Source organism: Poecilia reticulata, linkage group LG9 (assembly GCF_000633615.1).
Source record: "Poecilia reticulata strain Guanapo linkage group LG9, Guppy_female_1.0+MT, whole genome shotgun sequence".
NCBI lineage: Eukaryota > Metazoa > Chordata > Actinopteri > Cyprinodontiformes > Poeciliidae > Poecilia > Poecilia reticulata.
The window spans coordinates 30,237,335-30,256,994 of record NC_024339.1 but is presented as its reverse complement, the minus strand read 5'-3'; the positions used below and the strand labels follow the sequence as shown (position 1 = coordinate 30,256,994).

At 39.9% G+C, this 19,660-nt stretch overlaps 1 protein-coding gene across 1 annotated transcript in view; it reads right to left on the bottom strand.

Annotated features, from left to right (window-relative positions):
- npr3 (natriuretic peptide receptor 3) overlaps positions 1–16,897 on the bottom strand; it is a 120,805-nt gene extending 103,908 nt beyond the window's left edge. The window contains exon 1 of the mRNA XM_008419278.2: positions 15,941–16,897. Within this exon, the coding sequence (XP_008417500.1) occupies positions 15,941–16,592 (652 nt within the window). The 5' untranslated portion in view covers positions 16,593–16,897. The remainder of the gene's footprint in view (positions 1–15,940) is intronic.
- Positions 16,898–19,660: the final 2,763 nt, after the last annotated feature.

Below are 19,660 nucleotides of genomic sequence, written 5' to 3'. Positions count from 1 at the left end.
TGGACTCAAGGACAGCATAGAGGCACTCACCCTAGCTGCACAGGAACAGGCCCTAAACACCAAAGTAATAGAGGCTCAGACCTACCACACCAGACAAGACTCAAGGTGTAGGTTGTGCAAGAAGGTCCCTGAGACAGTCCAGTACATAACAGCAAGGTACAAGATGCTGGCAGGGAAAGCGTACATGGAACGACATAACCAAGAGGTGGGCATAGTGTACAGGAACATCTGCGCAGAATATGGACTGGAAGCCCCGAGATCAAAGTGGGGAACACCCCCAAARGTGGYGGARAAYRAYCGAGCWAAGATCCTGTGGGACTTCCAGATCCAGACAGACAAGATGGTAATGGCGAACCAACCGGACATTGTGGTGGTGGATAAACAACAGAGGAAAGCCGTTGTGGTGGATGTAGCAATACCAACATCAGTGATTGCAACATCAGGAAAAAGGAGCACAAGAAACTGGAGAAATACCAGGGCCTCAGCGAGGAACTGGAAAAGGCCTCGAAGGTGAAGACCACAGTGGTGCCTGTGGTCATCGGGGCCCTCAGGGCAGTTACCCCCAAACTGGAGCAGTGGCTAAAACAGATCCCAGGAGCAACATCAGACATCTCAGTCCAGAAATGTGCAGTTCTAGGCACAGCCAAGATACTGCACAGAACCCTCAAACTCCCAGGACTCTGGTAGAGGACCCGAGCTCAGAGTATGAGAGAGACCACCCGCGGAGGGTGAGAAGGGAATTTTTATATTATATATATCATCACTTCATTGTTCATATGATGATGCTGCAAGCTCTTTGGAGGCTCTCTGGAGGCAGTATATATACTGAACAAAAATATGAATACCCCATGTCAAATATTGTTGCCATGTGGAGTTAGCCTTCTCTCTTGCTCTCGAAGAAAGTGGCCGCTTTTTTCCTCTGCTCACTCCCTGCCCATGCCTGCCCTGCTTGCTCTGTTTTTGTCCTGTTGTTTTCTATATTTGTGGAGCCTTTCTTTGCACATCATCCAAATCTACAAATTACGGATCTGGTCAACCAATCTCTCAATGTAATTGATCAAATTTTCGAAGAGAAGTCTGGGCACAGGAGAGCCCTCTTGTCCTGCGGGATGGTGGGGATGTCCACACAGAAGTTAATATAGTTAGTCACACACTCAGTCATGGCACTGATGTCATCTCCATGTAGCTGGCAAAGAGTAGTCCAATCGGTTGCTTTCAAACAAATCTGGAGGACCTCTTCTGCTTCCAGTGACCATTTCCTAAAAGTCATCTCCCTAACAGGCAGCCTCTTCACTAGGGGTTTGCATTCAGAACAGAGAAAAACAAAATGATCGTCCAATTTCCCCAGAGAAGGTCTTGGTTTGGAGACATATATATCCTTGACATTAGCATGAAACAAATCCAAAATCTTGTTTTCCCGGGTGGAGCAGCTGACAAAATGGTGAAACATTGGCAGTGTAGAAGAGAGTGAGGCATTATTAAAATAATCAGATATTGTCACAAATGCATTGGGGTGTTGTGTCTGCATCCTAGCAACAAAATAACTGATGACATCACATGAATGTAAACAGCTGCCAAAATAATACTGGTGAACGCTCTTTGTAAATAATATGGTTGGAAACGTACTGCCAAGAGTCTGGACTGTAGAGACCACACTTCACAGTAACGTCCTGGATAACAGCATCTGTTGTTCGCAAACACTGCTAATCCACTGCCCTTTCTTTTCCTGCTGTTCTTTAAATCTCCGTCTGCTTGAATAGTCAGAAAACCTGGCAGCTCTCTGCCAGGTTTCCTGACATTGGAGCCAGGGATACAATCCTGCAGCTGTTGCATCCTGGAAGTATTTTATTTAAATTATGACTATTTTTTAATTTATGGATTAAACACTATTAATTTAGTTAATGTATTTTATTTTTATTAGTTGTTTTTGTTCAGCCGCAGAAGCATTACAGAATCTGAGCTGCGTGCTACATCACTGATTGGTTGGGTAGCGGAAGCGTGTCAGTTGGTCAGTTGTAACATTGTAACTCTGAAAAAGAAGAAACTTTGTAACAGTTTTCTATCAGTCTGTGCCAGGCTGCTTCTGAGGAGAACAATTCTTAAAGAAAATACACACAGCGTGGGGCAAATAAAGTTGCCGAAACTGAAGAAGGACTCCTGTCYGTTTCATGAGTGCAACATACCCATGTCTCCGTAAAGCAATGAAATGCATTTCATTGTTATGCTGCATTCCTTATACTTTGGCTGAGTCATTGTCAGGGCTTGAAGTTCTTCCATCTTGTTAGCTAATGATCTCATGTTGCCCATTACGATGGGCGGTAGAGATGGTTCGAACTTCCTCCTCTCTCTCTTTGCTCCTCTTTGATTATGTCAGATATAGCCAATAGCTGTTCTGTATTATGTGAAAAAATCTTGAACTACCCATGTCCTAGCACTTTATCTACAAAATCCCACCCATTAACTTAATATGAGTTAGAACTTAATATGAGTTCTAACTCATCAAGTTTCCTGATGCTAAATTGCCCATACTTTACAGTTTTACAGAATAGTTGACTTTCTAAGTAACAAAAATAGTTGATTATAGGTTGCTGGTGTATGGTACATCTGGACTACTGACCAAAATGGAAACAAAAAAAGTTATTACATTTCATTGTTAAATCAAAAACTATGAGATCAAACCATGAAGTGAACTGAACCACGGATTTTGTAGACTATTTCCCCACTATAGAAGCTACATTTCCTATTTGGCAGCCTATTTATTAAGAAACAACTCCAGATGCATGTCTGGTCATATGCAACTGAAATGTAGATTGATTCTTCTTTTTCTAAATGAGGTGTTTGACCATGAATTTAACTTGGTCATTTCGTTCCTATACTGCAATTCAAATTTCGCTTCACAGCACAGTCTGGCCTGCGTCCCTTAACTGGGATTCCTCCATTAGATTTTCTACAGGGCCAATCATCAAACAGTAGGAGAAGTTGAGAACAATAACTTTGTTTTTGTGCTCATTTTTAGAATTATAGTCTCCTCAGTATTTTAGCAATGGCACCGTTCAGTCCGTATTGGCCAGGCTTCCAAATGTTGAATTAACATTAACAAACAACTTGTTTGACTCGACACTTCTCTCTTCAGTGCAGGCAATTTCTGGTAAGCTTCATAGCATTTTACTGGTGAATTGCATATGTCACAGACAAACATTAGCGATTTGGTAAAGTTTAAAACCTCGACAGAGTCAACACCTCCAAGAGGCAATTGTTTCTCAATAGCTGAGAACCCAGACCCTCTGGATAAAACAAATAGCGTAGGACAAAGTGGCTGCTTTTGACCAAGCTAACATGACTTGATCTCTTCAAGTGATCAACTTGAATTCAACTGAATTCTATTCAGTTTATTTATTCAACCTTGTGAATATCTACAGTTGTCATTTGCTAAGACATGCTAATGACAAGCATCCTGGCCTGCTTGTCAGTCAATCACAGACATTTTATTTTTATGGCACCAAAACTCTTTAGGTGACAAACACATCCAATTTATAGGCAAAAATAAAGTTAAATTAATTGAAGCCACACACAACCTATATACGGGCTGCACAGTGGTAGAGCTGTTGCAGCAAGAAGGTTCTGGGTTCGATTCCCGGCCCCGGTCTTTCTGCATGGAGTTTGCATGTTCTCCCTGTGCATGCGTGGGTTTTCTCCGGGTACTCCGGTTTCCTCCCACAGTCCAAAAACATGACTGTCAGGTTAATTGGCCTCTCCAAATTGCCCCTAGGTGTGAGTGGTTGTGTGTCCTGTGTGTCTCTGTGTTGCCCTGCGACAGACTGGTGACCTGTCCAGGGTGTACCCCGCCTCTTGCCCGAAACGTTAGCTGGAAATGGGCACCAGCAACCCTCCCAACCCTATTAAGGGACAAGGGTGCAAGAAAATGGATGGATGGATGGACAACCTATATACAGTCATTTTCTGTGAGCTTAAAGAAATCTACTTTCTGATTAGATTAGTTTGTCAAGAGTTCTTTTAAAAAACAACAACTTTCAAGCAGGTATTAAATACTTAAGCATGTATTTCTGTATTTAAGATGTTTTTTTTTTTATTGGTTTGATGTATAAACCAAAATGTTTTTCATTAGCTCAAAACAGAAAAAGAATCATAATTAAAAGAAATACAAGCTTGTAAAAACATTTTCTGTCAAATTTATCTATACGTTTCAACTTGGTGAATTGAGTAGATAGATAGATGTAAGGTCCTTGATTATAGATGAAAAGTAAATGCACAAACAAGTAACTGCACAAACTTAGGCTGCAACTGAACAAAAAGTAACCACAATCCCTGTTAATAGGGAAGATTCAGAGTCTCACTGGAACATTCCTCATAACTCTGTCACTTAAAACATACCTCCTGAAATATCCCTCAAGTGAGTGGGACAAACTTCACCTCAGTCCTGCCAGCACTATAGCACCCTTTAATTACACTGGCCTCTGCACACACTACTAGCTTGTGTGTGCTCTGTGGGTCATTCCATGAGGCAGTGATCACAGCCAGCAATATTTCAAAAAGTTTAAATTATCCTTTTGCTGCAAGTAAGAATGCAAGTAAGAAATTAATTCAGGAATGGTGGGGCAAATGGTGCTCTTTTAGACCAGGAAGAGATTCTTTCAACTTTCTGTACTTGGTTTTAAAGGTAACTTCTCCATACTTATCTAGCCCATATTCAATGTCAACATTTTACGCCAATTTGGTCATTTACATATTCACACAAACACATTTTTGATTTTGATTCCAGCTATATTTATTCATATGTCACATACTAGTAAGCACAATAGGACATGCCTCAGCGATAGTCTGACAGTATAAAATCCCCAATATCGCAATTGGAGATTGCAATATTGGGAACATAATCATTAGTACTACTGATTTCCAGCTGTTCCCGTTTCACCTGAATAACTACCATTAATGAAGGAAATGTCAGCAATTATTTACAATTTACAAGCCGAGCTACATTCTCGTTCCTTTTTGGAATATAAGAAACAAGAGTGGTGGTGGGAGTGAAGGCAAAATTTGATGAGAAAACCTCTCTGGCTCTTGTTGCAAGGAATGGAGGGGGGAGTTCAGACTTATCCTTCCTAACAGTGCCAACCATTGGCATCTTTCTTTTCAGAAGCCACTGGCTGAGTTCATAGGAGGTGAAGAAAATGTCACATGTGACATTGTACCCCCTCAGTCCAACTGTCAATTCAAGCACAACTCTGATCCCCTGATCTAGTGCTCTACTCCAGTGGTCCCCAACCTTTTTATCAACGTTGCCAAAATACTCCAAAGAAGGGGTAGGGGTGTAGGAGAGGGTCATGTCACAATTTTTTATTTTTTTCCCCTGATTTTCCCCTTATGACAATCTTAGAACGTTCCGAGTTCTGAGATTGTTGCTGCAATATTTGTAACTGATCATCCTGCTGTGTGTGGTGTACTAAGTAGAACGTCCAGACTGCTCCGATCTAAAATCGAGGATATTCAACATGTTGGTCATGTCTTGGTCATTTTATCGCAACCTGTGGGGTTTTCCCTGACTGGGAGCGAGAACGCAACCTGTTGAATGTGATATAGTGGTAGCCAATCAGAAAGTGCGGTGACGTAAGCACGGAGGGGAATCCAAAACAGCTGACATCGCACAACTGAGAGCCTGGTTTATCTCATAGAACAGCAAATAGGGCGTCTGCTCCGCAGTCTTTAATCCAACAGTTTTTTTCTTTTTGTTACGTCTTTTATTGCTTAAAACGAGTTCACAAACTATCACTGTTGCTTCTACATCGTTTGTTTATTCTAAATTCACATGTGGTATGTTGGGGGTTTTAACGGGATGTTCGTTGTGGTGTGTTGCTCCTGCCGTGTGCTGGAGAACCTGTTGTACTTTTATTGGCTCGTGTCGTGTGTGGTCACAGAGGTTTAGAAAATCAGCCGACAATTAAATTGTGCTGTGTGAACCAGACTCAAGACTTACAAGCTCTAATCCTCTCCTCTCTAGCACCTAACACTCTCTGACTCTGGTCGCTATGGTAACGTTTACACACCCCTTCAAAATAAGATACAGATGCGCAGGGGTGAAAGTAGTTTTAAATTCTTGAGGGTACTATGACAAAAAAAATAAATAAAATAAATACATCATGGCATTGGAGTGCATCCCAGTTTTCCATGTCTGGCATATAATCATTCATTTAGCTTTTATACAGGTTCTATTGATCCTGTGTCCAGACAGAGGGATAATCAATAGCCTAGCATCATGACCTGTTTGTTCTGTAGATCCTGTAGCTTCCACTTCTCTTCCTAACATGGCGCCTCCTCACCCTGACTCTCGAACTGATAGGAGGAACCACAGAGCTCTGTTCGGTTAAAAGCTCATCTTCTGAAGTTGGGATGTTTTTCCTCCAACAGGTTCCAGAAGAATCACCTCAAACCAGATGTTGGACTGGATTTTATTTCAATGTCATTTGTGAATATTAGAGCCTCATTTTCAACAGTGGAGCTATAAAGGTTGAAAAAGGTTATCATTTTGGAGAAAGTCTCATCAACATCAATATTTCCATTAAATAAGAGGCAAAAACAAAATTGTTTGATAAAGGAAAAGCCTCTCAGACTCTGAGCCGGACAGGACCAAACTATGTGTCGAAGCAGTTTGAAGGCTTCATTGCCTCATTAGCGAGCAGGATGCCGCATATTATGCATAGCGGATTGGAATGTGGGAATCACCTACCGGTCCATTATAAATCCATTCCCCTGTCTCTTGTCTGAGCCTTTTCCCCTTCGCAAAGAAACTTTCCAAAGGCATCTGTTTACTCATTACTCATTTTGCTGCTTGTGGGCTAAATGTTGGCGCACAAGACGTAACCGAGAGAATCCAGTTAAAGGATTTTCAAAATAAAAGATCCTCCAGACTCAGATAATACATAAAACGGAAATATTTTATTATTTCTTATGCGGCCCGGTACCAATTGGTCCACGTACTGGTACCAGTCTGCGGCCCGGGGGTTGGGGACGACTGCTCTACTCGGCAGTTTCACTGTGTACACTTGAATATTCCATGCATTGCTGGATTTTGCATCACAGGCCACCCATATTTTGAAGCCATATTTTGCTGGTTTGCTTGACATATATCAAGACACTCAACCCTCTTGACTCAGGCCTCTATGATGGCTGCCAATTTATCCATCACATGCATTGCTGGTCTTGATTCTTGGTTGTCAAATTTCAGCATTTTTGAGAAAGTGTAAAAGATTTTCAGTGGCATTGCAGCACGAAAAATTGCCCTTCCACTCTCTGTGTCCCAGAGACTACATGTAGCCTCATCACTGTATCTATTTCCTCTGTCTGCCCAGTGCCTTTCTCACTGGTTGTATGAGGCCATCTCACAGGCTTACACTTCCTCCAGACTGGATCCTCCAGAGAATATGAGAGCTCACTCTACAAGAGGGATTTCATCCTCCAGAGTTCTGCATGGAGGAATGTCTGTGAAGGTCATTTTCAAGGCAGCTTCCTGGTCATCTCTGTGGTCATTTATTCGGTTTTAACTGTATGACGTTCCCACATTTTCTATTGCCCATTCTGTTCTCAGAGTTCTGACAGAATAATTACTTTGGTTACATGTTAATATTGTCTCACCCTTGCATGTAACGCAGGGTGACATGATGTGTTTCAGTTATGATTCGTGTCTTCTGTTGTAATTGATTAAACCTGCCAGGTTTTTCCCGTGTTGTGTCTGTTGCACAATAAGTGGCATTTTCTGCTGTAACATAATGCATGATTCAGCTGATGTTTATTATAATTCAGTTTATTTCCCTGGGAAGTTCTATGTTTATTTAAGCATTTGAGAACAACATGGTTGTGCAAAGTGCTCTATAATAAGTTACCTGCTCTGTTCATCGTTACAGTGTTACAGTTTGTAACATTTGTTGTTCCTATTCGCAGCAGCAGGTCTTTTTATCTCAGCCTTTTCTGACCAGAGGCTATTCTCCTCTCTAGCCTTCTACTGTATGGGAGGGCGGGAGTGCGTAATTACACACTCTAGGCYAAGACTGTTTTTTGTTATATGTGAGCAGATGCTTCATGGTGGTGATCTGGATAGACCCAGTGAGGCGTAAAGGTAATTTCATTTATATAGCACATTTTCATCAAAAAGGCAATACAAAGTGCTTTACAGGAATTAAAAGGAAATACAAACAAAATAACAAAACGAAGGAAAGAGAAAAAACAAAAAAAAGAGAGAAAAAGAATCTAATGTTGATGCAGGGGTCTCAAACTCAATTTACCCGGGGGCCGCTGAAGGTAGAGTCTGGGTGAGGCTGGGCCGCATAAAGGATTCCACAAAAAACATTTTAAAAATATCCTCAAATGTCATCAACATTTAATTATTTCTCCAATACATGAACTGCAGGCTTTGGCTTTGAAAAAGACATGACGAGGGTGTGACAAAATTTAGGGTTCGTTCGGCCTGAAGTGACCCAATTTCGATTTTTTGTCAAATTGGATGTTTTTTTTTGCCTGGGCCGTTCGTTCACATTGCCACACAGGTGGCAGTGTGTTCTGCAGTCTGAACAAAAAAACGACCTGAAAGTGTCCCGCATGCGCAGTAGAGGGCACAATAGCGTCAGCGGTCTCAGTGTTCTGCCAACCGCCATAAAAAGAAGTAGTGCTCAGTGTTTGCAGAAATAAACATGGAGGCTAATGGTGGAGCTTAGCTTACATATTTGAAGTTGTTGTCCAACCGGAGCAGCATATTAGCAACTTAATCCTCATTATAGTCCGTCATAGTCGTTTGTATCAGGACGCAGAATTTGTCGAGTATCAGTGACGTTCAGTTTGGATGAATGTGGCCTGGACGTTAGGTCACATTTGAATCGGAAACGTATCGGATATGGGTTGCAAACGAAAAGAATCCGACCTGTGCTATTCAGACTGTCATGAAAAGATCAAATACAGGTCGCATTACGTCAAAACAAAAAAAAAAAAGGGTCAATTTATTCTGCAGTGTGAAGTTTAAGTTTATTCTACTTGGCGTTGCTCTTGTTCTATGTTTATAGAAGTGTTTAGCCAGCTAGCAGTGTATGGAGTGACGTCATTACTGCTTCTAATGTCACAACAGTGCGGCAGATGACGAGCAGCCCGGTAGCAGTCGCCTTTCTCTGCGTTTGATCGTGGCATTTGTTAATGGTAGACAGTACCAGACTGGCAACTGCAGGGAAGGGAAACTGGTCCTGGACTGTTCCATCATCCGCCGCACAATTGTTACAAGTGTAGTGTGCATGAAGTCAGTGCAGCTTAGCCTAGCACCGAATGTCAGTCATGACAAGGAAGGACTTCCTTCAGAGGTCCGCTCACCCTGTGGGTTGCACTAATATTATACTTTCATATCACGGTAGGGGCCACGAGACATTGTCCTGCGGGCTGCAATTGGCCCGCGAGAATGAGACCTCTGATCTAAAGTATGTGTAAGCTAAGAGCTCCTGTTCAGGGTTGCTAAGTATCCTCTGGTCTAATTTCATTTCTGGGTTGGAAGAACAAGAGTCTAAAAAGTAGTCTTGATCCAAAAATGTCCTCTGGGCTTCTGGTCTCTGCATCTAAATAGTGAGTACTCTACAGTTTCTGAAAAAAATAAGCTAAAGAGTGACTAATCCAAGTTATTTTCTGGGTTAAAAGTCAGTACTCAACAGTTTCTAAATAACTGATAATAATCTAAAGATGACTAACTAAATTCTAAGTTTGTTCCAAGTCCTTTTCTGGGTTAAAAGTGAGTAGCCACAGTTTCTAAGAAATGGTAGTATAAAAAGTAACTAAGTTCCAATTCATTTTCTGGGCTGTAGCGGTATGAGTCTATCTGCATGAAAGTTATCTAGGAAGTATAATGTTGATCTAAATCGTGCTCGCGACACAATTTCTTATATTACTATTAAACTAAAATAATCTAAAATAATCCTTTTCTGGGTTAAATAGTGAGTACTCCATAGTTTTTAATAGGTAAACTAGCAAAAGAGTGACTAATAAACTGGAGTCTCTGGATTCCAAGTTTGTTCTAATTCCTTTTCTGGGTCAAAAGTGAGTACTCTACAGTTTCTAACAAAATAAAATAAAAAAAGAGGAAAGGACACATTCAGACAAAACAAAGACATGAGTGAAGGCGGTGACATCACAGGGCCATGAAACCACGTTGCTCAGCCTCCCGGCAGAAGTCCAATCAAGGTGTTTTTATTGAGGAATGTCCTTGGGAGTGCTCAGCTCCACAGCTGCATGGATAACAGGAGGGGGTGAGGTGGGAAGGAGCGTTGGAAATATGCCCTTCCAAGGCAACACAGGGAAACCCAATTCAGATACAGATTGTCTTAGGCTGGGTAGATAATAAATTTCAACCTTCCCTAATGTCTCTCTGATACATCACAGTTCCCAATTACCCAAATTAGTTTGGTTGTTCCACTGAACCGAAACTAGCAACTTCTCCAAGATCAATTCCATTCTGTTAGTGAGTTTAAGAGTCCTCAGCTGGGCTGCGAGTCTCAGCAAGACTCGCATCCAACTTGCGTCTCTGTCCACACCAACAGCCTGAGTGTTTGGCCAAGTCTGTCACAAATTTGTCAATAAGCCACAAGCTCCAAACAGCAGAAATCCTGTTATCATGAATAAATCCAGGGTGAATCCCGCCGGGTGTGTCTCCGCAGGACAAGGGGGCTCTCTTGTGCCCAGTCTTCTCGTCGAGAAAATTTGATCAATTACATTGAGAGAGCGGTTGACCAAATCCATAATTTGTAGATTCGGAGGATGTGCAAAGAAAGGCTCCAAAAATATAGAAAAAGACAGGACAAAAACAGAGGAAGCAGCATAGACTACATCCTGCTTTTCTATTAACGCACTAGCAATAAATTTAAAGGGCGAAGCCTATACAAAATAGAACGTATATGTTCTATTTTGTATTATGTATTGTAACCCCAGATTCTACGAGTATAGGCGCAGCCCTTTAAGCTGTGGTGGGTCTCACTGGTTCCTGAATAGCTGAAAAAAAAAAAAAGGCTGTTAGGAAATCGTTTGTCCGGTCAGCCCGTTATTTATACAGACCAGTGGGGCAACCCAGTAGGTGAGCGTGGATTAAGCTTTTTTGAGTGCTGCGCTGCACGCAAGGGATAAACCCACTAGCGATAGCCTTAAAGGGCTGCGCCTATAGAATCTGGGGTTACAATACATAACCAACGGTTTCAACTGTAACACTGAAGTTAACAGCATCAACTGTTAACTTCAGTGTTGCAGTTTTGTTTTCATCTTTATCAATTGTTAACTTCAGAAAACCTAGTAGACCAACATCAGCAGGTGACATACCACCCCAAATCATCAGAGTGTGAACAATTCACACTGGACTTAAAGCAACATGGATTCAGTGCCTCTCAGCTCTTCCTTCACACCTTGGAACCTTGAGTTCCAAATGAAATGCCAACTTTTCTGAAAAGAGGACTTTGGACCATTGAGCAACTGTCTAGTTTAGCGGTTCTCAATGTGGGCGGTACGCTGGCGGACATCTTTACAAAAGGGGGGCGCTGGGATGCCTTTGGGGGGCGTTTGGTCAAAGGTAAACTTTACACCTTAAATGCACAACAATGCCAGTTTAGACTTTGAGCAACTTGGTAAAACTGTATTGTGTAACATTAAACCATGCGTGGCTGCAACTGTATCGATGGCAGCTCTTCTTCTATTCAGCGTTTGTTAGCTTCTGTTAGCTTCTTGGCGCAGTTCCACTCCTGCTACTGGTAGCTAAAATCACGATATCCTCACTGTGTATCCCTCTGAAAAGTGAACCCATTTAAATAAAGAAATAAAGAAATCCCTCCATGGGTGATACCACGATAGAGAGCGTTCATTTTATAGCGTTCATTTTATAGCGTTAACACCGGTGCTGTAAGTGGTCCAGTATGAAATGGGGGTGATAGAACAACACAGCACTTTTAAATTTCAATAATCAGAATGCAGAAATTGTTTTTGTTGTTTTAAAAGGTTTATGTCAGTCTGCCTTTTCCCCATCGATACGCTTCCCGACCGCTGCTCACCATACGGGGTTATAAAAAAAACGACACGCACATTGCGCAAAACTCTGAAACGGGAGAAGCGGGACATAAAACGGAGCGATGAACTAGATGTGAATTATGGCATAAAAACAGAGAATCCGACGCTGAACAGTGAAAAATCAACACATGATGTGAAACACATGACGATTAGGCGGCGCAGCAGGTGATGAGTGGAGATTACTGATGGTGAGCGTCAAACAATAAAATAAATCTAGCAACAGGAAAGAAACTAAAGTGGACATAGCAATAAACCAAGAGAGGATAATACTAATCAAAGGAAACTAAATTGAAATGAACGAAGAACAAAATGCAAGAATAAACTAAGAAACTACAGTAAATACAGAGGAATAAAGTGGTATGGCAAGACCTTTCAAGCAATAATTAATACAGAGGACTGTATGGCAAGAATAAACAGACACTATTTCCAGATAAAAGGTAAAATAATATTGTAGTGCCATGGGTTTAAGACCATATCTAATACTGAGAATAAATATGTCTTACAGACCATAACAGTAAAGAACTTATCACTTATTTATGTTTTTAATTAGATTTGATATATTTATTTCTTCAATATTATTTTTCATGTCAGTGTTAATGTCATGAGGCTGATGACTCATGACACTTTCAATTTGACTCATTAGGATTTGATTAAGAACCAGATTTGTTCTTTGTAATTTCTGTCCAGTAAAACTATTAATCTATAATCAATAGACGGGGTTATATAAAGATATAATCCATGTTTCTGTCTCATATTTGTATGGCATTAAAAGGACCTGGAACTTTTGATTTTCCACTGAAAGCTCTGGTTGGCACAATAAATGTCATGTGGGTGAAGTTTTATGGATGATACTCTGATGTCCCATTCTCCTGAAGGCAGCACAGAGCTGCACCACCAGAAACTCACAGAAACACTGAAGAGAAGAAGAGCTATGATTAATGTAGTTACAGTTCTATCCATGTTTTAATGTTGCAGAGCACAATCCGTTTGCAAATAGTTCAAAGTTTAAACTGGCATTGTTGTACATCTTTTATCTGGTCATTTTGTGGAATATTTAACAACTAGAAAATGGCAAAAACAAGAATATTTTTCCACTCCGATTGGCTGCTGTTAGGCCTTCTGATTTTATGCTGAATGTTCATTGCATTTTTTGTAGACGCCTGTGAAAATTTCTATTTCCATGACTTTTTTGTTCTCTGGGAAATTAGTTTTGATGATAAATACAGAAACAAGCATAAAAATCAAAACATCTACAATAGTGATTAATGATAAAATAATGGTCAGTGCAAAGTAGCCTGCAAATTCTTTGGTGGGGGGCGGTGAGGGACCTGGATAAAGGCTAGGGGGGCGCTGGCCCAAAAAAGGTTGAGAAACACTGGTCTAGTTCTTTTTCTCCTCAACTCAGGTAAGCCTCTTCTGGTGTTGTCTCTGGTTTAGGAGTGGCTTGACACAAGGAATGTGACATTTGTTGCCCATAAATGACTTTTGATTTGCTGACTACCCCAGTCCACTCCTGGTGAAGCTTCTCCAAGCTGAATGGATTTTTCTTGACAATCCTCTCAAGCCTGCAGTTATCCCTGTTTCTGCTGCACCTTTACATGCCACACTTTTTCCTTCCATTCAACTTTCTCTGAACATGATAGAAAATTTTAGCAATACTCTGATTTTCTAAGAGAATTTTCTTTTCATCTTTAAACCATAATTATATTATATAACACAAATACTAAAAATATTTCATGTAGGACTTTCACTTTTTGAAATGAACCTAAAATTTTTCACAATATTCTGTTATGAGCTGTACTAGTATTACAAAAAGTGTTGCTTCAAATTACATCTTAAATAAAATATTTTTCCCACAGAGCTCCATGGCAACAGATTCTTTTTAGAATATGACCTGTGGGCAATTTAAGTGACTAAGTGACTACCTGTAGGATATTACAGCTGTGTAAAAATAAATAAATAAATAAATAAATAAATAAATAAATAAATAAATAAACTGTTGCATCTTGTTGACAGTATGGAGTTTGGGGGCTTTTAATTATATAATACTTCAACAAATATGTCTCGAATCTCTATAAAAACTCAGCGGCTCATACAGATTCCTGGTTTCCTTGAGTTTTAAAACATAAAAGAGCATGACAGAGTCTGTCTGGTCCCCCCTGATTTGATTTTTGCTAGCAGCAGTTTGATCTCAACACACAGGCAGAGGTTAGCTGAGATGATGTCTTATTAAATAAACATCATCTGTGCTATCATGGCTTTTTGCCACTGCTCCATGTTAATGATGTTGCATACTATGCTGCTCTCCTGTGAAATTGACATCAAGTAATGAAACACACTCATTTTCTGGCTCCACACAGTCCTGTTCAGGGTAAAAAGGGGGCTGGAATTTATTTGAGCAAATAATACGTCAGAGTTTAAGCTGTTTGCTACCCAGGTTATTCAGGCTGAGATTTAAAGTTACTTAGGATTTGTCCTATAGCAGTGTTCCTCAAACTTTTTAAGGCTGAGGACCACTTAACTCATTTAAAACAGTCATGGACCACCTAACCTGAAATTGCCCCTGTGACAGCACATCTTAATATATCATGGAACCTACCCATTTCTATCAATTGCATTTATTTATTGTATTTCTTTCATTTAATTTGATATTTTTTAATTAAATAAAAACAACAATAGCTGTTGACCTGAAAGCAGAGCATCATTCATTACCAAGCAAAGTGGTAAAAAACAAAGAACAGTTCTGACTAACTGGAGTGATTCCTACCAATAACCGTTCAAAGGAACCCAGTCGCTAGTGAACAACACATCAACACTCAGCAGCTATGACTTAGCTTTCCCTGATGATATATATAGTCCTGAAGTTGTTTTCTTTCCACCGGTACCTGCAGCTTTTCTTTTGAGTGACCCGGTTTTAAGCCAGTTTTCCATCATTATTCTCAAACACAATCCTTTGGTAAGTTACCATCACACTATGAGTTCTCATTATGGCAAATAAATGGTCGTTTACATGCAGTACCTCGCGGACCACAGTTTGAGAAAGACCGATTTAAAGTAACTACAAGACGACTGGAAGAATGTCGATTTGTAAATGACAGAAATATTGAGATGTTTAGCCATAATTAATAATTAACCGTTGGGAAGAAATACCTCTTCCCAACGGTAAAACTTGCTGCAAGGATGATGATTTGGTCTTGTATTGCAACCACAGAACCTGGTCACCCTGCAGTCAGAATCAACTTTTGCTGTATCCGCCTGTATTTCTAAGACAGTCTAACAGCTAAATATTGGCTTAAGCTCTCTCAGCAACAGGTCAGTGACCGAGAACACAGCAGCAAATCTGCAAAAGAATGGCTCGAAATAAAAATAATGAATGGCTGAATAAAAATCCTGATTGAAACACTTTGGGACCTCGTGATTAAACTTGTAGATAAATCTCTGCAACTCTCAAAGAAGTAAAACTATTTTGGGAAAGAAGTGTAGGGTAAAATACCCTCTCAATAATGCGAGACTGATAAAACCAGACAGCACAGATTTTACAGACTGCTGCTTAAAGTGGTTACATAGGTTGGTGAATCTCCAAAGTCAGACTTAATTTATTGTACCCTGCTGTTACATTTTTACTACCTCCATGTTAGGTTAGGGTTTTAAGAACTTAAGTTTAATTAGTTTTTTTTTTTTTACCTTTTGGGGATTTTGAATATAAAATTTGGTGTCAATATTTCTACATGAGTTATAATATATATTTGCAAATAACAAATATCGTCATTTCAATGTTGTCATTTTTAAAGTAATTGGTCAGATAATTTTAAACACTTTTCTAAACAGTTTACATAAAACAATAAAGCCGCTTTACCTTCCATGTCCTGATTATTCTTGAATTTTTCTTCAATATTGAAAGGTGCCTGTTCATGGATTATTTCAACTTCCACATTATAGTCATCCATTAAATGATAGACTCCCTCCAAAGTGAAGTAACAGTCCCGCTCCTTCGTGTCGTCTTCGATCAGCAGCAGTGCGCTCTTCCATGTGAAGTGCTCGAACATCGCTGTGAAGGTCTCTGCCATTTTAACGTAGGAAGGGGCGATCCGAGTCAGGTGAGTGTACTCCGTCTCCTTGTTCTTGAAAGCGGTGGCCAGAGCACCTGCAGATATCACCGGAATTTTCAAGTGGGATGCCAGCCTCACCACACCTGCCGCCTCGTACTCACGTACTGGACCGAGGATCAAGTCTGGCTTCAGGTTACACGACCTGTCCGCCAGCGTGAACAAAGCGTGGTTGGCCAAGTCGGAGTTCTCAAAGTGAATGTTGAAGTGGAAACCTGGATATTCTGCCTTCAGTCTGTCCTGTGCGTAACGGATCGCTGGTGCGACTCTTGCATGTGAAAACAGGAAAGAGTCATTTTGTGGCAAAAACACCAAAACCTCAATTTCCTCCGTGAAAGATTTGGTGATAAGTGGGTTGAAGATGACCAAAAAGAACAGAAAAGGCTCAATGAACGGTGCCATGGTGCCGCTTTGAAAGTTTAGCCTCAGACAAAAACCAATCGACGCTTCAGAGGTGTTCCCCAAACGCTTCTCTCTCCAAGTTGGCTCCCCCTCAGCAACGCACTGAGCTGCAGACAGCCCTGGTTAAATATTTCCAGTGAGCAGGTAAAACCAGAACGCTTCTCAGATCTGGGTTTTGTTCTGCAGAATCAAACTGTACCCCACTGCTTGGTCCGGGCAGTTTCGTAGATCCGTTCAGCTCCAGTTTAGACACACGCGCTGGCTGGCTCCAGTCTGGAGTTTTGAAGCATCCTTTCAGAAATATTCCTGCGTCATGAAGCGCTGCCCACCTCCATCTTAAAGCTACACTGATGCGGAGCTCACAATGAGCCACTTCAGCACAGCACAACTTTCTGCATGGCTCTCTCTAGGCTGCGAAGCTCATGAATACTCAACTCTCCTCAAAGTAAGCGTAGGGTGGTCGTTTTAAAGAGCTGACATGCATACTGTCTTTATGTCATATTCTGTTTATAGTATACAAAAGCATGTTAAACGCATTGAGATGACAGGAAAGGGGAATGAAGAAAAGCAAATATATTTTTAAAATCAAATATTCTGCAGTGAACTTAAATTTCGCATCTACAGAGGTGTCTTTGGCTGTTTCCATACCCAGGGCCGTGCAGAAACCACTAAAGGGGCAGGTGCTCAAAAAAAAAAGGCCCATCTAACCGCATTCTAGGATAGAATATTAACAAAGCCACACAGCTTTCAGAGTTTAAGATTAACTAGTGACAGCCAAACAGGGTCCTCAACGCAGATGTTTGTAAAAAATTAGGTGGCTTTGTTGTTTCCTGATCAAAATGCAACAAACGAAAATAAACAGGTATAAAAATGTCACTACTTTCTCTAAGAGCTCTTCAAAACATAATAATTCCTTGTATATAAAGTAATATTGAAGAATATATTGAAAGGTCACTAAAATATACCCCACTTCAGGAGGAGACTGAAATAAACAGTGCAAATTTGTACTACCACCCAGCATTGTTAGAGTAATGATGATTATTTTACTTTTCAGCCTTATGTTGACTGACATGCTCTGCAAACATATCAATAAATGTAAACAGTTATAATATCATGCAAACTAATTCATTGCTCATTTAATAGAAGCCACATTATTTCATTTGCACTTCCAAGACTTCTCTTGGCTGCAGAAGCAAAGCTGTGCAACTTGGTAATCTGACAATATTCTTACAGTTAACATTTGTCTGGCAAACCTGGTAAACAATATTACCTCCAAAATGTTGGCAGCAAGTGAATATTATAATTTTTTTGTAGACAATAAAATAAACTGGTCCAAAAACTTAAACAGACGATAGTGCTAACCGAACTTGTACCAGCGGTCGCTGAGTTCCGAGAGCGCTGTTTTAACCACTAAACTACAACTGAGAGTGCAATATTCCTACCTCATATTGATTCTCATCTAACGGACATATCGCTCTTTAGGAAGCAAACCTGGATTAACTGGTGACACTTTCAGAATCTCAGTTTGAGTGAAGATTTTAACCCRTTTCTGATGTAAAAGTATGTAAGACAATTGCTTTTTCAGTGTTGTCTCTTATGGTTGAGTAATAGGGTCACTTGATGAAAAGAATAAAGACATTTAGTTAAATTACGAGAAAAAATATCAACAATGAAGAAATGACAATGCCACATAGATCTACAGCAGCCATGACTTCTGTAAATGAGCTAGGAAATAAAGTGTAACATTACAGAAGCAGTATTTAAAAAGTTTTCGCTATAGTTTCTGTGGATATCTGTTTGAAATACCACAATATGAGGAATATGTGAAAAACTACACAGCCAGTCGATCTTATTAAACATTTTATTCTTAATCATAAGGCTCTTCAACATTTATGTCGGCTTTCAGGGATTAATCTTTGCTTTGAGACCTGGTCATGCCACATCGAGATCTATTTTGATCTTCCTTTGATGAGTTTCAACCTCTGAAGCAACACATAAGTCAGGACAAGTTCTGCGTAATTTACATGTTTTGATGGTTTTGCAGATGAACTTAAAAAAAAGGCAACATACCATATTAGGCTTATAATAATAAAAGTCTTTCTAATTAGTTATTCCCGAGATCTTAATGGTTGTTTTACGGAATCTGATAGTATTTTTGCAAAGATTTTTAGTTCTTTATGCTTATCGCATTGTTAAACTCGGCACTGAGCTAGCTGCTAACAACGTTAGCACTCTGAGGGCAACCATAATAGGGCTTAAAAATATATCTTATCTTACATATAAATGCTTGTCTTTCTAAGTAACTGAAAATACAATTTAAACGATGTAGTCGTTATCTGTTAGAAGGTGGTCACTGCAAATTCTGCCATTGTTAGTTTTCGCAACTCCTGTTTTAAGCTGTAGATTGTTGATCCACTTTTCTCCTCTTTTCTTTTTTAAAGTTTTTTTTAAAATTAACTCCCTTGTGACGAACTACCTTCAAAACATGAAAATAACGTTTATCTTTATCTCTATTGGAACGGTTGGAACAACCGTACATGACACAGACTTCAGACATTTTTTTGTTGGATCAACAGAAATAAATGGGCTGCATTTACTTCTGGCCCTCCATCAGCATTGGGTGACGTCGGTGCTATGTCATCTGCAGTGGTGGAGAAAGTACTCAAAAAATTTACTTAAGTAAAAGTACAAATACACAGACAAAAATGTACTCAAGTAAAAGTAAAAGTACCACATTAACATTTTACTTAAGTAAAAGTAAAAAAGTACTGACTTTTAAAAGTACTTAAGTATTAAAAGTAAAAGTACTTGCTGAATGCATTACCTAATCGCTAATATCATTAAGTGTACCGATCRTATTTAATTTTAATACATCAGAAATGTGCCATTTTAATGAACAATGCCACAGATAAAGCATGTTTTTATTGTGTTTACTCTCTGTAACTTAGATATGTGATTCTACGCATCAGAATTTCAGGGATGGAAACATCTAGTCTAATGTCCTAACATAGCATAAAGTTCACTTTTTCTTTTGCCACTAGTGGCATTTATTTTGAAAGAAATCCAAC